This window comes from Myxocyprinus asiaticus, chromosome 43 (genome assembly GCF_019703515.2).
Source record: "Myxocyprinus asiaticus isolate MX2 ecotype Aquarium Trade chromosome 43, UBuf_Myxa_2, whole genome shotgun sequence".
Classification (NCBI taxonomy): Eukaryota; Metazoa; Chordata; class Actinopteri; order Cypriniformes; family Catostomidae; genus Myxocyprinus; species Myxocyprinus asiaticus.
Genome location: NC_059386.1, coordinates 19000696 through 19017434, shown reverse-complemented (window position 1 = coordinate 19017434; position 16739 = coordinate 19000696). Strand labels below are relative to the sequence as shown.

At 35.4% G+C, this 16739-nt stretch overlaps 3 protein-coding genes across 3 annotated transcripts in view; all 3 read left to right on the top strand.

Annotated features, from left to right (window-relative positions):
- Window positions 1–1635: 1635 nt before the first annotated feature.
- On the top strand, window positions 1636–9151 carry LOC127433400 (uncharacterized). Its single transcript, XM_051685272.1, has 6 exons — window positions 1636–1810; window positions 2581–2697; window positions 2838–2901; window positions 3085–3149; window positions 3319–3392; window positions 8220–9151. The coding sequence occupies exons 1-6, from the start codon at window positions 1804–1806 to the stop codon at window positions 8613–8615; spliced, it is 723 nt and encodes a 240-aa protein (XP_051541232.1). The 5' UTR covers window positions 1636–1803; the 3' UTR covers window positions 8616–9151.
- A 523-nt stretch (window positions 9152–9674) lies between these two features.
- Window positions 9675–14642, top strand: LOC127433399 (mitochondrial import inner membrane translocase subunit Tim10 B-like). The gene is made up of 3 exons (XM_051685271.1): window positions 9675–9844; window positions 9946–10041; window positions 13683–14642. The coding sequence occupies exons 1-3, from the start codon at window positions 9818–9820 to the stop codon at window positions 14403–14405; spliced, it is 846 nt and encodes a 281-aa protein (XP_051541231.1). The 5' UTR covers window positions 9675–9817; the 3' UTR covers window positions 14406–14642.
- A 1027-nt stretch (window positions 14643–15669) lies between these two features.
- LOC127433397 (integrin-linked protein kinase) overlaps window positions 15670–16739 on the top strand; it is a 32990-nt gene continuing 31920 nt past the window's right edge. The window contains exon 1 of the mRNA XM_051685269.1: window positions 15670–15807. The gene's annotated coding sequence lies outside the window, so the exon portion shown is untranslated. The remainder of the gene's footprint in view (window positions 15808–16739) is intronic.

Sequence of the window (16739 nt, the reverse complement as noted above, 5' to 3'; positions counted from 1 at the left end):
AAGAAGCAAAACTCGAAGTTACAGTGAGGCACTTACAATGGGGCCAATTTTTGGAGAGTTTAAAGGCGGAAATGTGAGGCTTATCATTTTATAAAAGCACTTACATTAATTCTTCTGTTAAAACACATGTATAAATTTGTTTAAGTCATCATTTTACATTACATCGTCATGGCAACGAAGTTGTAAAATTGGATATAACTTTACACAGAAAAGGTTTGTAAGTTATTTTATCACACTTGTGGCTATACTTTTGAAACAGTGAGTATTTTAGTGCTTAAGGACTGGCCCCATTCACTTTCATTATAAGTGCCTCACTGTAACCCAGATTTTTGCTTTTTTTTTTTAAAGAACAGGAGGGACAAGTCTAAAGTAATTTTTGTAGTAATCAATATTATGGCACAAATGCTGTCGACTGAGCTTAACTTATATTGAACCTGGAATATTCCTTTAAGATGGAAATGGAAGCCATTTCTGGCAGAGAAATATGCCTGATATAGTGTGTATGTGTATTGTGTATTAAACAGAGTGAGAAAACAAGAGAGAGAGAGAGAGAGAGAGAGAGAGGGAGATAGGGAGAGAGAGAGAGAGAGAGAGAGAGAGAGAGAGAGAGAGGGAGAGAGAGAGAGAGAGAGAGAGAGAGAGAGAGAGAGAGAGTACAAAGGTGCTTTTTGTACAGAGTTCTGTACATTGTGGTTCTTTGCTAAAACAACAGCTACATGTTCAGTGAAAGGGACGTTTCCTGCACTTGCACTTGTGGTCGGAAATGGAAAATTCAGAAAAAAGGATTGATTGTTTTGATGCTGAGATCATCAGTATCCTGCATCATATAATCACGTCTGCAATGTACTATTGTCCAAAATATTTTTTCAGTAATTTACTGATAGCGTGAGAAAACCAATTATAGTCACTATAGAGGAACATAATGGCCAAATTTGTACAAAACAAATATAAAATTTTTTTTTTTTTTAATTTGTGTAATCATCCTTGCTTCATGGAATATAGGACAGTGTTGATTTTAATATTTTTCTTCTTTTGAAAAAAAATAAAAATAAATGTCACTTGAGTACCTAATGAAATGTTCCACTACATTTTAAATATAGGAACATTTGTGTTCATAACAAGATTTTATTTTTAGCATTTTAGCTACATGTAATTCAATTAAATGTTGTGCTTTTTTCAGTGTTACGGTTTCAATTTTAGTATACAATAAATAATTTGGAAATGCATTACTACTAAAAATATAATTGTCAAAAGAATTTATTTCTTTCATTTTCAAAATAACAGCATGATTTTGCTGTTGAAGTGAATTATATCAGTGCAAGATTAGATATATCACTAATAAGCAACAACATTTATAGAGGAAAAATAAGAGAAAAGGAACCTAAGTGACTTTCCAAATTTTGCACACAAAACAATAAATAAAAAAGGGTCAAGCAATGACAACGAGCCTTCATTAAAACAAATTAAAAGTATTTTAAAAAGCATTCGACACAGTTTCTAATTACATTTGAATAAATAATATGATAACTGCAAGGACTAAATGCTCTCAATGTATGTCTAAAGTGAAAACAGGGAAACAGTGTTTTATGACACTTCACTATACAGGCAGAATCAGTGTGTCTCTTGTGATGTGAATGTTTGCAACGAGTAAGTTAGTCGCCACGTTTCCTGTTTGTAACCGAAAAAGTCTAAAGACGATAAAAATAGCAGCAAGACTGGTGCACTGCTCCTTCAACATGCTCACGTACAGTTGAAGGGTTTTATAAGACAAGAAATTTATTGACCATTTGAGCCAAATTCAAGATGTCAGGTAAGTTGAATGCTGTTTCATTTATTCAGCTTTAACATATATATGTGAATGTGACCACAAATGATAGGACTCTGTTACTGTTTTTCAGTGAAAGCTCTTTTGTCGATCAGTAGATATTGTTGTGTTATGGCACACTGAAATGTATTTGTTCTTTCATATTGCAAGTTGATTCAATTTGAGGTGTTAGGGTATACTTTTTATAATACTGGCACATAATTAACTTCTGACATACTTGAAAGCTTCTTTTTGATAATATTGAATATATTATTAAGTTAATACTCTGCACATACTGATAAAAAACTGATAAAAAACACATAATTAAATTGATGATAGTGATTGAAGTATATTAATTACATTGGTGATAGCAAAATTTGCAGATTTATGAAGTTCTATATGTCATGAAAGCTAGCGTATCTCATAGTCAACTTTTTTCTACCAATTTTTTCAATGATTTGAGCTGACAAAATATGAGACATTTAAGTTAACACCTTTAGCATATCGGTAATTTTAGTCTTTATCCCAATGGCAATGGCAATATATTTGTTTTGCACAGCATAATAACTGCACCAAAAGTCTGTCTGTTTTTGTCTAATTATAATTTCTGTCTGTTTTATCTATTTATATTGATAACCACCAGACAAAATATACAGTATGCTACTGTACAACAAAATTATTATAAAAAAAAAAAAAATTATAAGATAAATAATAGACAAATAATTTAATAAATAAAATTAAATTTGTCCTGAAATTTACAGTATCTCTCTCTTTAGATTTTCAATGCATCGGTGCATATGTGGCTGTTTCTCTGACATCTATAGCACTGCTGATATCTGTGTGTTTAAATGTTGCACTCTATTTATTAAGAAGACAGGAAAGACGCAAAGCAGGTATGCTTCATGCATGCAAATAAAATTATTAGAATTTTTTTTTTTTACAGAAAATACACGAGACAATTTTTTGACAAATTTATAATGCAAGCTTGTAATATTATTATTATTATTTTGTCATTACCATCATTTTCAATCAGCAAACAGAGACATATTTGAATATGGAGAGGAGCCATTCCGTCGAAATTCAATGCAGTCAGACAGGTGACAATTAGCACATTGTTTGCATAAATTTTTTGATCATTTGCATGTGACAATACAGTTAAAATGTTCTGATTTTACATTGATTACAAATGGTTTGATTTATTCCAATAATTGTTATTATCTAATTTCACAGCCACCAGCTTTTGAAACATTTAAATTACATTTTGGTTCTATGTTGTGCAGGTTTGAGGATGAGATGGAAAGACAGGAAAATCCAATTTATGGGAATATATGTTTAGATGGAGGAGGTGGGTTCATCTCACAGTAATCCAGTGTAGTTTGATATTTATATATGTACCAAAAAAAAACTATCATGGGTGTGACCCCAAACGTAAACTATGAGACTTGTTGAAAAACCTTAAAATTCAGAGGGAGGTATTGGTATGTATTTAATGATTTAATATTTGTTTTGTCCAGGAACTTTCGGAATTTCTGAAAATGTGTGCTATGAACAAATGTCACATGCAAGCGCAGCAAAGCGGGTTTTAAAGGTATGGCCTTCTTAAAAATCTCTTAGAAATTGTGCACATTTGGCGTTATTCAATGCACTTTTTTTGTTAAATAATTTAAAATAATACTTGATTTCATTACACTGTGTGCCCAATTATTAGGCAAATTGTATTCCTCAGGATTAATTTTATTGTTGAACAAACACAATGCTCTCAGTCAATCCAAAATGTTATTGAACCTCAAACCTGAATGTTTAACAAAAAAAAAAGTGAGTTTTGTCTTTCTCAGGGGAATATATAAGTGTGCACACATATTAGGCAACTATTAGTGTGCACAATTATTAGGCAACTAAATTACAAAAATAATTTCTCTTAACTCAATTGTTGATTCTCAATTTTTAGAGTAGGTGCAACAAATAAGTTACACAAAATGACAATTAAATAACATTTTTGGCCTTTCAAAAATATTCAGTGACCAATATAGCCACCCTTCTTTTCAATAACTGCCATGAGCCTTCCATCCATGGAGTCTGTCTGTTTCTTGATCTGTTTACGATCAACTTTCGCTGAAGCAGCAACCACAGCCTCCCAAATGCTGTTCAAAGAGATGTATTGTCTTCCCTCACTGTAAATCTCACGTTTGAGAAGGGCCCACAAGTTCTCCATAGGATTTTAGTCAGGTGAGGAAGCAGTGGAGTACTTGGAGTGGAGTACCCTTGCAGGCTAGCCAAGCAGTGGAGTACTTGGGTGCATGTGATGAAGCATTGTCCTGCATAAAGATCATGGCCTTCTTGAATGCTGAGGACTTCTTCCTGTACCACTGCTTGAAGAAAGTACTTTCCAGAAACTGGCAGTAGGTTGAGTTTCAGTCCATCTTCAACTCGAAAAGGTCCAACTACCTCATCCTTAATGGTAGCAGCCCATACCAGTACCCCTCCTCCACCTTGCTGGCACCTGACCCGAAGTGGTGCCCTGTGTCCATTAGTGATCCAGCCATGGGCCCATCCAGCTCGTCCATCAAGAGTCACTCTCATTTAATCTGTCCATAAAACCTTTGAAAAATCTGTCTTCAGGTATTTCTTTGCACAATCTTGACGCTTCAGCTTGAGAATATATTCAGTGGTGGTCATGCTTCAGCCTTATTGACCTTGGCCATGTCTCTGAGCACTTGACACCTTGTACTTCTGGACACTCCAAGTAGGTTGCAGTTCTGGAATATGGTAGCATTGGAGGATAATGGGTTCCTGGTAGCTTCACGTTTAATTCTTCTCAAGACTTTTGCGGTTAATTTGCGCCTTTTCTTCTCCATGCGTTTTTTTTTTGCACCCCAGTTGACTATTCGCAACAAAACATTTAATTGTCCGATGGTCACGCCTCAATAGTTTAGCTATTTCAATAGTGTTGCATCCATCTGAAAACCATTTTACAATATTTGACTTTTCAGTGTCAGTTAAATCTCTTTTTTGGCCCATTTTACCTGAGGTAATGAACGCACCTTGATATAAGGTGTTAGTCACTTTCGCCACACCCTCCCTCATTACACAAATATATATCACCTGAAAATGATTGAATCCAATAAGCATTCAAGTTTATATGGTTTGGAGTTGGAAAATGTGCATGGAAATAATGATAAGATCAGAATACCCACTTGCCTAATAATTGGGCACGCAGTGTATTTAAATGACACATCACACTTCTAAACTATAGTTATGGTACATGAACTAGCAGACATAAAATCATAATTAAAAAAAGCTAGTTCGTTTATGCGTTAACCTTAAAAACATGATCGTCTCCAGGCTTTATTTGTGTTTTGATAAAAAACATGTTATGTTCATCCACACTTTTCACTTATTTAATGATTTGTTTTTTATTAATATTTATGTAAAGTAGTTAGTTAGTTAGTTTATTATTAGATGCCAACCAAAGCATTTGCACATTAAACTCTAGTGGTGTAAAACTTGATATGTGCATTTTATTGCTGAGCTGTCTGTCTTGTACAGTAGCAATCTGTTTCATCTTGCATGTAGCAAGTATTCCAAACACTTAAAAAAGAGCCTCAAAATGAGAAAGCAAATCTTTAACTTACAGTACTGCATTGTGTGTCGGTTTACAAAATCACCTTAATGACAGTGGCTTACTTTTTCAGCTTTCATGGAATTTCAAAGCAGCAGCATAGACAACTGTGTGAAAATCTATTTATACATGAAATCCATTTTAGTCATGAACCCCCACACATTTTATAAAAAGCAGTCACATGAGCAGGCCTTTAAATACAGGCATCTGTGGTCAAAGTTCTCAGACCACTGTGCAGCATTGAGTGTCAAAGGTATCATTCTTATCCCACAATAATAACTTGTTAGCTAGACATTCAAGGTTTAGCAGCAATTACTGTACTGCAAGAATGTACTGAGTTTTTGTCAACATATCAACAATTTTGACGCTAGTTTTGCCAGTGACCTTAAATTAGGGTCGTGAAATATGGTAATGTCAGGTTTATGGCGGAAGACTGAGAATTAGCTATTGCAAAATTATTTTGATGGCCTTTATTGTGTTGTATTTTAACCTGAATACCAAATGAGAGCAAGGTAATGCTTGTGAGGTTTGTAAAAAGTTCAAAATCAAAAGTCAAACTATTCATTACTTCTCTGTCTCACATAATATTCAGGCAACAACAACTAGAAATACTACTTTTAAAGGAATAGTTCACCCACAAAATTTTAATTCACTCATCATTTACTCCATTTACTACCATCCCAGATATGTATGACTTTCTTTCTTCTGCTGAACACAAACAAAGATTTTTAGAAGAATATTTCAGCTCTGTAGGTCCTCACAATGCAAGTGAATGGTGACCAATATTTTGAAAGGCAGTATAAAAGATATCCATATGACTCCAGTGGTTAAATCCATATCTTCAGAAGTGATATGATGGGTGTGGGTGAGAAAGATTAATATTTAAGCCCTTTTTTACTATCAATCTCCACTTTCACTTTCACATTCACATTGTTCTTTTGTTTTTGGTGATTCACATTCTTCATGCAGATCGCCACCTACTGGGCAGGGAGGAGAATAAATAGTAAAAAAGGACTTAAATATTGATCTGTTTCTCACCCACACTTATCATATCGCTTCTGGAGATGTAGATTCACCACTGGAGTCTTATGGATTTATATTATGCTGCCTTTATATGCTTTTGGAGCTTCAAAATTTTGGTACCCATTCACTTGAAATTTTTTTCTAAAAAGCTTTGTGTGTGTTCTGCAGAAGAAATAAATTCATACACATCTGGGATGGCATGAGGGTGAGTAAAAGATGAGGGAATGTTCATTTTTGGGTGAACTATCCCTTTAAGTCAGTGTTTCCCAACCACTGTGCCATGGCACACTAGTGTGCTGTGAAAGATTGTCACAAAATAAATTAAAAATAAATTAAAAATAATCGGGGGTCTTGGTTGATTACAGCAGTAGTCAACCACGTGCTTGGCAACCGCAGTCCTACCGAGGCAGATCACTTGATTGATTACAGCAGCGTGTGCACAGTGAATCTGTGTCTGACAGGAAATAGAGCTTGAACTCTGAAGAAGGGGTACTCGTGAAACTTCTCATTTGTAAACAAGCTGAATAACCTGGTAAATATGTATCGACCATCTGAATGAGAGGGGCATGTTGTTCATTCACTTCAGCATCTTTCGTCTTCTTTGTTCATCAAGGAGAGAAAAGGGCAGAAGAGCTGCGATTAATGTGTAAAAGTGAATGATGTTTATACACGTTAAGGGGCCTTCACGTGACTCACGTCAGCGCTGCAGAATACATTGAAGTCTATGAAGTGAAGCCACTTTACACCAAAGTGTTTTACCACACATGTTTGTGGTTTACAAAATGTCTTTGAGAGTGCAAAGCAACAAGAAATATTTAAAAACTGATACTGAATGTCTCATAATTTATTGTAATTATACATTACCTTATCATTTCCGAGTATCAGAGACCCCAGTTATTAAACTAATTTAAATTCACCAAGAAAACGCCAAGAACTAAACATAAATGACTCATTTTATTACTTTCTGCTATCAAAGCAACTGTTTTTTTCTCTCTGTCTTCCAAATACATGTATTCAATGTTTATTGTGCACATCTCCCACTTTCTTGCGTGGCAAACTCGTAAAATCGCCCCTCCGTAACGCTTTCTGTAACGCTTGTCATGTGGAGGGCAATGCAGCGATTGATGCTGGTGTTGAACGGAGCGTTGACGCCTCGACTCAACTCATGTAAAATGTGCTTTACAATGACGAAAGAACTTTATTGAAACTCAAAATTATTATTATTAGTCTATGATTGTCCTCTTTTCTGGTAAAAGTAATGCTCAGCAGTTTAAATACCGTAGGAAAATGATACCATAGATCTGCTTTGTGTTTATAATTCTCAAACATTCTACTGAACTCAGTAGATTTGTAGTCATGCAAGTTTTAATGAAGGAGAAGGACGTTATTGAAACTCACTATTATTAGACTATTATTGTTGTGTTTTTGGATGAAAAATAATGCTCAGACTGAAGGAAGAATATAGATCTGCTTTGTTCATTTAATGCTTTAACACTAAAGTCTCTTGGTAGATTTCGGTCGTAAACAACTCAAAATGATTCAATGACTCACTCATAGCACATTAGACGCTCATTTGTCATCTCCAGAAGTGGTCACTGAGCTAATCAGTTAATAAAATTGAACAAAAAAATACCCTTTATTTTTGCAGCTTATTCTGCACAATTGTGCAGTTCATTTGTATGAACATCATTTGTATATTTTTCCACTGTATTAAATGTGTTATATAATGATTTTTAAAAAAGACTTACAACCCTGTGTTTCATTATCTCACAGGTCCAGCAGGGAGATGTGTCTTATGCCTCTTTGGATCTGACTGCCAATAAAAAGCATAGGAAGAAGAGAAAATACCAAAAACAGGGTCAGACTCACCAGGCCAAAACATGTTCGCAACCTTCTGCCCAACAGAACTGCCTGGACCAGGACACCGAGGATGAAGTCACCCTCCCATCCCGGACCAGCAGTCTCATGGTATCCCGCCATAGTATCTACCTCAACAGCCATCAAGTAGCCCTGGAGGCAGAAGAGAGGGAGAGAGAGAGGGAGAGGGAGAAAGAAAAAGAAAGAGAACAGGAGAGAGATGACAATGGAGAGAAAGTGAGCAGAAATTTGCATGAAGGTTTTGATCACTCACTCGGTAGATCAAGACAATGTCTAGAACAGAATAGTTAACAGTTTGAGTAAAAAAAAAAAAAAAAACTTTTTTGTCTATAAAATAATCACAGCATACTGTGGGACGGAACTGGAAACAGCTCAGAATTTACAAGCGAAAGAACTTAACGTCGTCGTATAACACGGGTCACAGGCCTGCGTGTGTTGTGTAGAACTTGGATGACAAGTGAGAAAATTCTCATATCTGTCTTTGCAAATGTATGCAGTGGAAATCAACATCTCTTCAGAGGTTGTGTCAAATAGAGAATTTCCTCCAATTTGCTTTCTTTTTTCTTGCATTTGAAGACTATACATGTACTAAGAAAAATATGTTAACAGATATTTATCTGCTTGATTCTTATTGCTGTATTTTAAGATGTTTAAGACAAAAATAAATGTTTGTGCAAAAGTATATTTATGAATATTCAAGTCATTTGGTGTAACGATGTACTATGTACAAAATTAAAATAAGATGTTTTATAACTTATAATATGTTGTTTCATAGATTTTTAATGTGACTTGTCTGAATTACCTGTCGGCCTGCGGCCAAATCACAGCAGTGCTAATGTAGGGTGATATCACACTCTTGCTCCTGTGATATTGCTTATATATATATATATATATATATATATATATATATATATATATATATATATATATATATATATATATATAAATGTTTGTTTCACTTTGTCTTTTAAATCTTTAAAGAATGCCTCTTTGCCATGATAAGCACAGTAAATACCAAACTACAGTTGCTACTACTATAGAACTGAGGTAACCTGTTATTATTTACCAATGTGACAAAAAAATACAACTCTAGTAACTGAATTTTGGCTAAGGTTACTATTGTAATAATTCAATGTCAAATGCGAGGGCCAAATATCGTCAAAATTGTGTATCTTTTTTTGTTAAAATACAGTTCGGTTCACATTATACAAAAATAAAAGATACAAATTATACAAAATAAAAAGATTGTGGTTTTCTGGGGTTTTCATTTTAAAACAGATTTTGCAACTAGGCCGGAACAAGAACGTCACAGCACAAACTTCCGCCCGCACCTCACTGACGTATTTTGGTCACGTGATTGTAAACATGGACGCCTGCTGCTGAAAGTCATGCGACAGCTCTTGGCCATAAATTCTGTTGTTGCATTTCGATTTATTTAATTAAAACATATTTACTAGACATTTCTCTTGATATATACTGCCAGCAATATTGCCATGGACCCTGACGGACAACTTCGAAATGTAAGTATGACAGCTAGCCCGTGCAACCTTCTCGCGCATCTCTCAATTTTGACGGTAATTGAATATGGGCATAATCATATTGTTCTGTTTTTGTGATGTAGTTGCGGGACTTTCTTCTCGTTTACAATCGCATGACGGAAATCTGCTTCCAGCGATGCACAAGCAACTTTAACTACAGAAATCTGACAATGGACGAGGTGAGGCAGATTTAATTACACAAAATGAACCTTAAAATCAGTCTAGCTTACCTTTCTTCCATAGAATGTTTACGCAGAATAAAAAGATTGTTTTGTAAATTAAATGTGTATATTTGTAAAAACAACAACAACAGCTGTAAATATATGGAAAAAGCATCTGCTAAAAATGCTTGCTATGTACTTTATTATGAAAAATGGTAACAAAAATAAAATAATAAAATTAAAAGAAACACTTAACTGGAGGTATTATTACAAACTCCATTTTAATAATAATAATAAAAAAAGCCAAAATAAAAACAATTAGTTCACATGATCAAAAACACACTAATTGAGGCATATGTGTGGTATTAGATTAAAAGACCACTTAATGTAAAAAAATAAAATGATAATAATAATAATAAATACATTAAATGAATATTCCAGGTTCAGTACAAGTTGAGCTCAGTCAACAGCATTTGTGGCATAATGTTGATTACAACAAAAAATAATTTTGACTTGTCCCTCCTTTAATCCTCCTATGGTATTGAAAAATGGCACCTCCCTTTGGTATTTGCGTCATTTTTGTCCAGAAGTGTCATTGTAACCCTTTTTTTATGATGTTAATGATACCATTTCTGCTTCCCTGGAGTAAGAAAAATACAATTATGCATTTCTTTTGGGATTTTATGCTATTTTGAACTTGTTTAAATGTACATTTCAAAATTTTACCATTAATTTGCATACATAAATAAGCACTTTTTATTTTGTAATTTTTATTCAGAGCCTACACTTCTATAAGTTGAAACATGAAGAAAATATAAGAATGCGGCATAAATTGGAGGCACATTGCTGCCATCTGGTGAACAATATATAAATAACGTGACTTGAAAACCATGTCATTCCAGTAACAGCCAGTAAATGACTGTAGCCACTTACTGTGTAGTCTGATGGCTTGTTGTAACCTAATTTGATATTTTATCACAAGATATGCATTTGGATATATATTTAGACATTATCAAACTATTATTTGAAGTATCAGTTTTTAAAGTTAATGTCATTATGCTTCCAATTCAACCTGACCATGGTGTTACAAAGAGAAGACAAAGAATAAGCATTTTTCTACCAATCATTTATTGAAAACATAAAAATGTAATAACTCAGAGTAAATGCATAATGATGTCAAGAAAATGAAATGAACTGCAAAATTTTGAAAATTCAATTAGAGTATTAAACAGAAGAATCAGCGTAAACATTTAGCAATTTCAAACTTTCTATAGTAAAAATGTATTTTGCAAACGTGTGTGTGTGTGTGTGTGTGTGTGTGTGTGTGTATGAGTGAGTCAGATTGCTGTCATCAATGAATACCAAAGGTGTCACTTTTTTTTCGACCACTTGGATAAATTAAGCCCAATTTTTTTTTTATTTATTTTATTTTTTTTTGTATGTTAAGATGGCAAATGGAGAGAAAGTCACCAAGTCTTGTACTGCTCAGATAAAGGAAACCATTTTTATTAAATGAAAAGAAAAAAAATCTGTAAAAAATGACCAAATACCATAGGAGGGTTAAACAAAAAAAAGCAAAAATCAAGGTTAGTGCTAGGCACATACAATAGAAATGAACTGGGCCAATTTTTGGAGGGTTTAAGTAGGGATGGGCATTTTGGTAATTTTGCCTACTTGAGTAGTCGAGTACTCGAGGGGCAATGACATGTACATAACTATACATATATAATAACATGTTTGACAAACATCTTTGGCTGCTGAATTGCGTCTTGTTGTTCCAACGTATCGTTTATTCATTATTATTGGCTGTTATAAAATAATCTGTTACAAAATGTACAAAAGATTGCATAATCAAAATATAATGCATCATATTTTGTCATTATGTGAAGATTCGCTGCCCAACTCAACGAAAGAATGTGCATAACATGGGTCTGTCTGTTCTTCCTTCAGGTTACCGTAGTAATATTAGTAAGCGCGTACTAGTTTTAAGCGGTTGGCTTAACAGGAGACGCCATAACCATCACGTTTTTAATATGGGTGTTAAGTTGAAGTTCAGTTTTGAAGATGTTGCATTCTGTTCCATTTAGCTGCGCTCTGTCTAGCTGTTTGAAACACTCGCCTGCTGTATATGCGTTGAGTCCACTGCCATATGCACCTGGTGTGTGTGTGTCCAAGTGTTCGCTCCTGTGGGGAAAGCTGCAATGCTCCGTATTTTGTTTTTTGTTTTTTTTTGTTTTTTTGGGGGGGGGGGGGGATTTTTCCCCTTTTTCTCCCAATTTGGAATGCCCAATTCCCAGTGCGCTCTAAGTCCTCATGGTCGCATAGTGATTCGCCTCAGTCCGGGTGGCGGAGGACGAATCCCAGTTGCCTCTGCGTCTGAGACAGTCAACCGGCGCATCTTATCACGTGGCTTGTTGAGCGCGTTGCCACGGAGACATAGCGCGTGTGGAGGCTTCACGCCATCCACCGCGGCAACCATGCTCAATTCACCATGCGCCCCACCGAGAACAAACCACATTATAGCAACCACGAAGAGGTTACCCCATGTGACTCTACCCTCCCTAGCAACCGGGCCAATTTGGTTGCTTACAAGACCTGGCTGGAGTCACTCAGCACGCCCTGGGATTCGAACTAGCGAACTCTAGCGTATTTTACCACTGAGCTACCAGAATGCTCCGTATTGTTGATATTGTGATGATTCATGAAGCGTTACATTCAACTCGGAGAGTCGGAATTTCCACCTTTCAACTGGGGAAAGTGCAACGGAATGACACTTTATGTCTGACTTCTAACTATTTCTAACTTCTAATCTCGTGCTGAAATCTTCATTCATTTCGTGGAGATGCAGGTGTGTGTTACTTCATGCAAACATTTCGGCACCCAGGGCAGGGAGGTTTACAGTCAGTGACAAACGTTCACTTTTATTGAATAATATCCATTAATGAGTCAAAGTTCTTACATTAAATGATAATAAAATGTGTTTAGCAAATGTTTTGCAGACAGGTGTTCAAAACACGGTTAATTACACTCTCTTTGTTTTGATTATCGTAACGATAGCATTGCTGCGTCGCATATCAGTTTTGGTTGCTATGAGACGTCTCTGACAATCAATGTACCCCTCAAAATCACAAAGTAATCAAACTCAAAATTAAAAATATGCTCCCTCTTTGACATGTTTGTGTTTAGTTGTCAGGTAATTGTCACTGAATTTCGAATTAAGTTAAAAGTCACATCATGCGTGATCATCATCGATCATCGTTTTCATGACCGATCATTGCTGCCATGTCTGAGTAACCGAGTACTCGTGCCTATCCCTAGTTTCTTTATATATATATATATATATATATATATATATATATATATATATATATATATATATATATAAGAAAAGGAGGGATGAGTCAAAATTAGTTTATGTGGTAATCAACATTATGCCTCAGAAATGTTGAATGAGCTTAACTTTAACTATTGAACCCAGAATATTCCCTTTGATTTTAGGGTTAAACTTTGGCTAAAGGTGAACTGATCTGACAACAGAACTAGAAAATCTGCAGTGCAGAATGTTATTGTAAATGGAGTCACCTCTGTCCTTGTATATATAATCAGCATGCCAATTTTATAATGCATTCTTTTCCCTCTTTTGTTTGTGTTGTTTCCAGGAGAGTTGTGTGGACAATTGTGCTGGTAAGTTGATAAGGACCAATCACCGTTTGATGGGCACATACGTGCAGCTGATGCCTGCAATGGTGCAGAAGCGGATGCAGGAGATGGAGAGCAAAGCTGCAGAAGTTGCAAAAGCTGAAGCTGCAGTGCAGGAAGGAGCATCAGCATTAGAAAGCCCATCTGCTGTCTTGACAGACACACTACCTTTGTCTGCATCAGTGCTGGAGATCCCTGCTACATCCTCTCCAGTGATGGAGATGCCCTCTTCCAAAGCTGATCATGTGCCAACATCAGGGCTTGAGACACCACGAGTACCTTCAGCTCATAATGATCCATCAGAAATTAAGACAGCAGCTAAGAATGGCTCAGGTTTCGGAGGAACGCCTTTGATTCTTGAGCCAGCCACACAAGCAACAGAAACGGCGAAGTTGCCTGTCCCATCCCTGTCAACAAGTGAAGCATCATTGTTAGCAGTATCTGCGGTTACAAATAACACTCAATCCTTTACGAGTGAGTCTTTAGAAGGACTGGTAACTGCGCCACCAGCAATCTCAACATCTTCAAGTTCTAATGTACCATCACCTAAAGTTGATGCAGGTTCTGTCTCAAGTGCAGTAGCAGCTATCCCAGTAGAAAAACTCGATCTAAAGCCCAGCAGTGTAACAGCTGCTGTCCCGGAAACACGGTCTACAAGACAAAACTCCCAAACTCTACCTTGATGGCGATGGCAGAGAAGCTATATCTAAGAGATGTTGTTTATGCTGCACTGATGAATTTCCCAGAGCATATGCATTCTTAAAAGCCAAGAGTTACAAAAGTCTTCTAAGACTGTTAACCATTCGCAGTAGGATGGGCTTCATAAATGATATTTAAATACCTCTATTACAACATTGAATAACAATGTATTGCTGGTCAAATTGTGAACTCTGTCTTTTAATAAAAAATGAATCTTATGAAAACTAGAAATGTCTTTTTCCTTCATGAGTGTGTACAAGGTTAATTTAATTGTTAACTATTACAAAAATCCACATAAAAGTAGATTTGTTTTCTGTTTTAATCACATTTTATGTGATTATAAGCATTATAGTGACAACCACACAACAATGCATCTTATGACATTTGGTGTTTGAAGTGTGTGACATTATTTTATACATTAACTCTTATTTAGGCTAATCATAAGGCAAATCTACCTGTTCAAAATGACAATAACCAAAGTTAATATAATTTTAATTATGACAAATTACCATAATAAATCAATATTGGTTTTCTTCAAAGTGAAAGAATCATTCTGATTTATTTTATTTATTTATTTATTGTTCTGGGATGCAAACTCATGAGAAGTGTCATAGCAGGTGTTACAGATGTATATTTTCAATTTTTTTGTTTGTTGTGTTGAGAGCTTATTATTATTATTATTATTATTATTTTCAGTTTTTACACAAACTAACCCTTTAAAGTGATTTTTAATAAGGAAAATAATAATAAAACAAATAATAATAACAACCAAACAATTAGGACAAATTAGCTTCAGAAAAGGTGACTTTAGCTGAAAGGTGAGTAGTTTGCATGCCTGATTATTATTTTACAGTGCTGGTTAATACCAAGTTGCAACATTGACAATAATTGTAGTAACTATGGTTGCTATGGTGTGTTGCTTTCAGAGTAGCTGAGCAGGCCATGCATACTTACTACTTTCTGGGCGGGCTTTTATTTATTTATTTATTTATTTATTTTATTATTATTTAGAAGCAGTACAGTAGATGTACAGCAAGAGGCAACATAAAACAAGTGAATAACACGTGAATAACGTTACAATACAAAACGATTGAAATCTTGTGTCCATTAGTTTACTCGTATTCTTTCAAACTAAATATATATTATGAAATAGGAATGAAATATAAATAGACATAACCTCGGGCACAAAAGAGAAATGTGTCCTGAGGCGCATGTTTTCTTCACTGTCCACAGAGGGCGCTGTAGTGACGTTATCTGCGGGGAATGAGTGTGTATCTCTCGGCGGGGAGGAGATCACAGACTCTGGATCCAGTTGTAGGGTGTGGACATTGGAAGAGTGTCGGTCACTTGTTAGTCCATTCAAGCTAAAAGGGACCATATAAACAGGTAATAGTTGTTATTTTGATCGGTTGTGTGTGAGGGGAACATGAATTGTGTGTTGATCTTGTAGTGAATGACTGTGGGCGTATATAATTGCTAACAGTATTAGCACATTAGCTCTGTGGGCGAAAAATACAGTAGCATAGCCGTAAATACACTGTATATTGAAAAGGTTATTATTTGAGCATGAGCAAGTCAATAAATAATCGGACTGGGCTGTTTTTTTTTTAAATTTTTTTTTTTTTTATTTGGTTTACTCTTAGTTAGGGGTCTTTAGTCGCTCTTTGACTGTAATATCTGTTAGCTGCGTGGCTAATGTCATAGTCACTCATCCGATTGAGAAAACACAGTACTCTGTCTGTCTGTCTTTTCAATCTGTCTGTCTTTTGTCTGTCTTTTCAATCTGCCTGTCTGTCTTTTCAATCTGCCTGTCTGTCTTTTCTATCTATCTATCTATCTATCTGTCTGTTCTATCTATCTATCTATCTATCTGTCTGTCTTTATCTGTCTGTCTATGTCCATCCGTCTATCTGTCTGTCTCTATCATCTGTCTGTCTGTTTTTCTGTCTGTCTGTCTATCTGTCCACCTGTCTGTCTTTTCTATCTATCTATCTCCATCTATCTGTCTGTCTCTCTCTATCTGTCTGTCTGTCTTTTCAATCTGTCTGTCTGTCATTTCTATCTGTGTCTATCTGTCTGCCTGTCTGTCTTTTCTATCTGTCTGTCTATCTGTCTCTATATCTTCATCCGTCTATCTGTCTGTCTTTTTTCTGTTTGTCTTTCTGTCTCTATCCATCTGTCTGTCTGTCTTTTCTGTCTGTCTCTATCATCTGTCTGTCTGTCTGTTTTTTCTATCTGTCTGTCTTTTCTGTCTATCTGTCTTTTCTCTCTGTCTGTCTCTATCTGTTTGTTTGTGTATCTGTCTGCCTTTTCTATCT

What these genes read in the sequence shown, in the direction of transcription:
- LOC127433400 (XM_051685272.1), top strand. An exon ending in AATTCAATGCAGTCAGACAG is followed by an intron (nt 2,902 to 3,084) that starts GTGACAATTAGC and finishes TATGTTGTGCAG; the next exon opens with GTTTGAGGATGAGATGGAAA. An exon ending in TATATGTTTAGATGGAGGAG is followed by an intron (nt 3,150 to 3,318) that starts GTGGGTTCATCT and finishes TGTTTTGTCCAG; the next exon opens with GAACTTTCGGAATTTCTGAA.
- LOC127433399 (XM_051685271.1), top strand. Translation starts at nt 9,818, where the DNA reads ATGGACCCTGACGGACAACTTCGAAAT. An exon ending in CTGACGGACAACTTCGAAAT is followed by an intron (nt 9,845 to 9,945) that starts GTAAGTATGACA and finishes TTTGTGATGTAG; the next exon opens with TTGCGGGACTTTCTTCTCGT. An exon ending in GAAATCTGACAATGGACGAG is followed by an intron (nt 10,042 to 13,682) that starts GTGAGGCAGATT and finishes TGTTGTTTCCAG; the next exon opens with GAGAGTTGTGTGGACAATTG.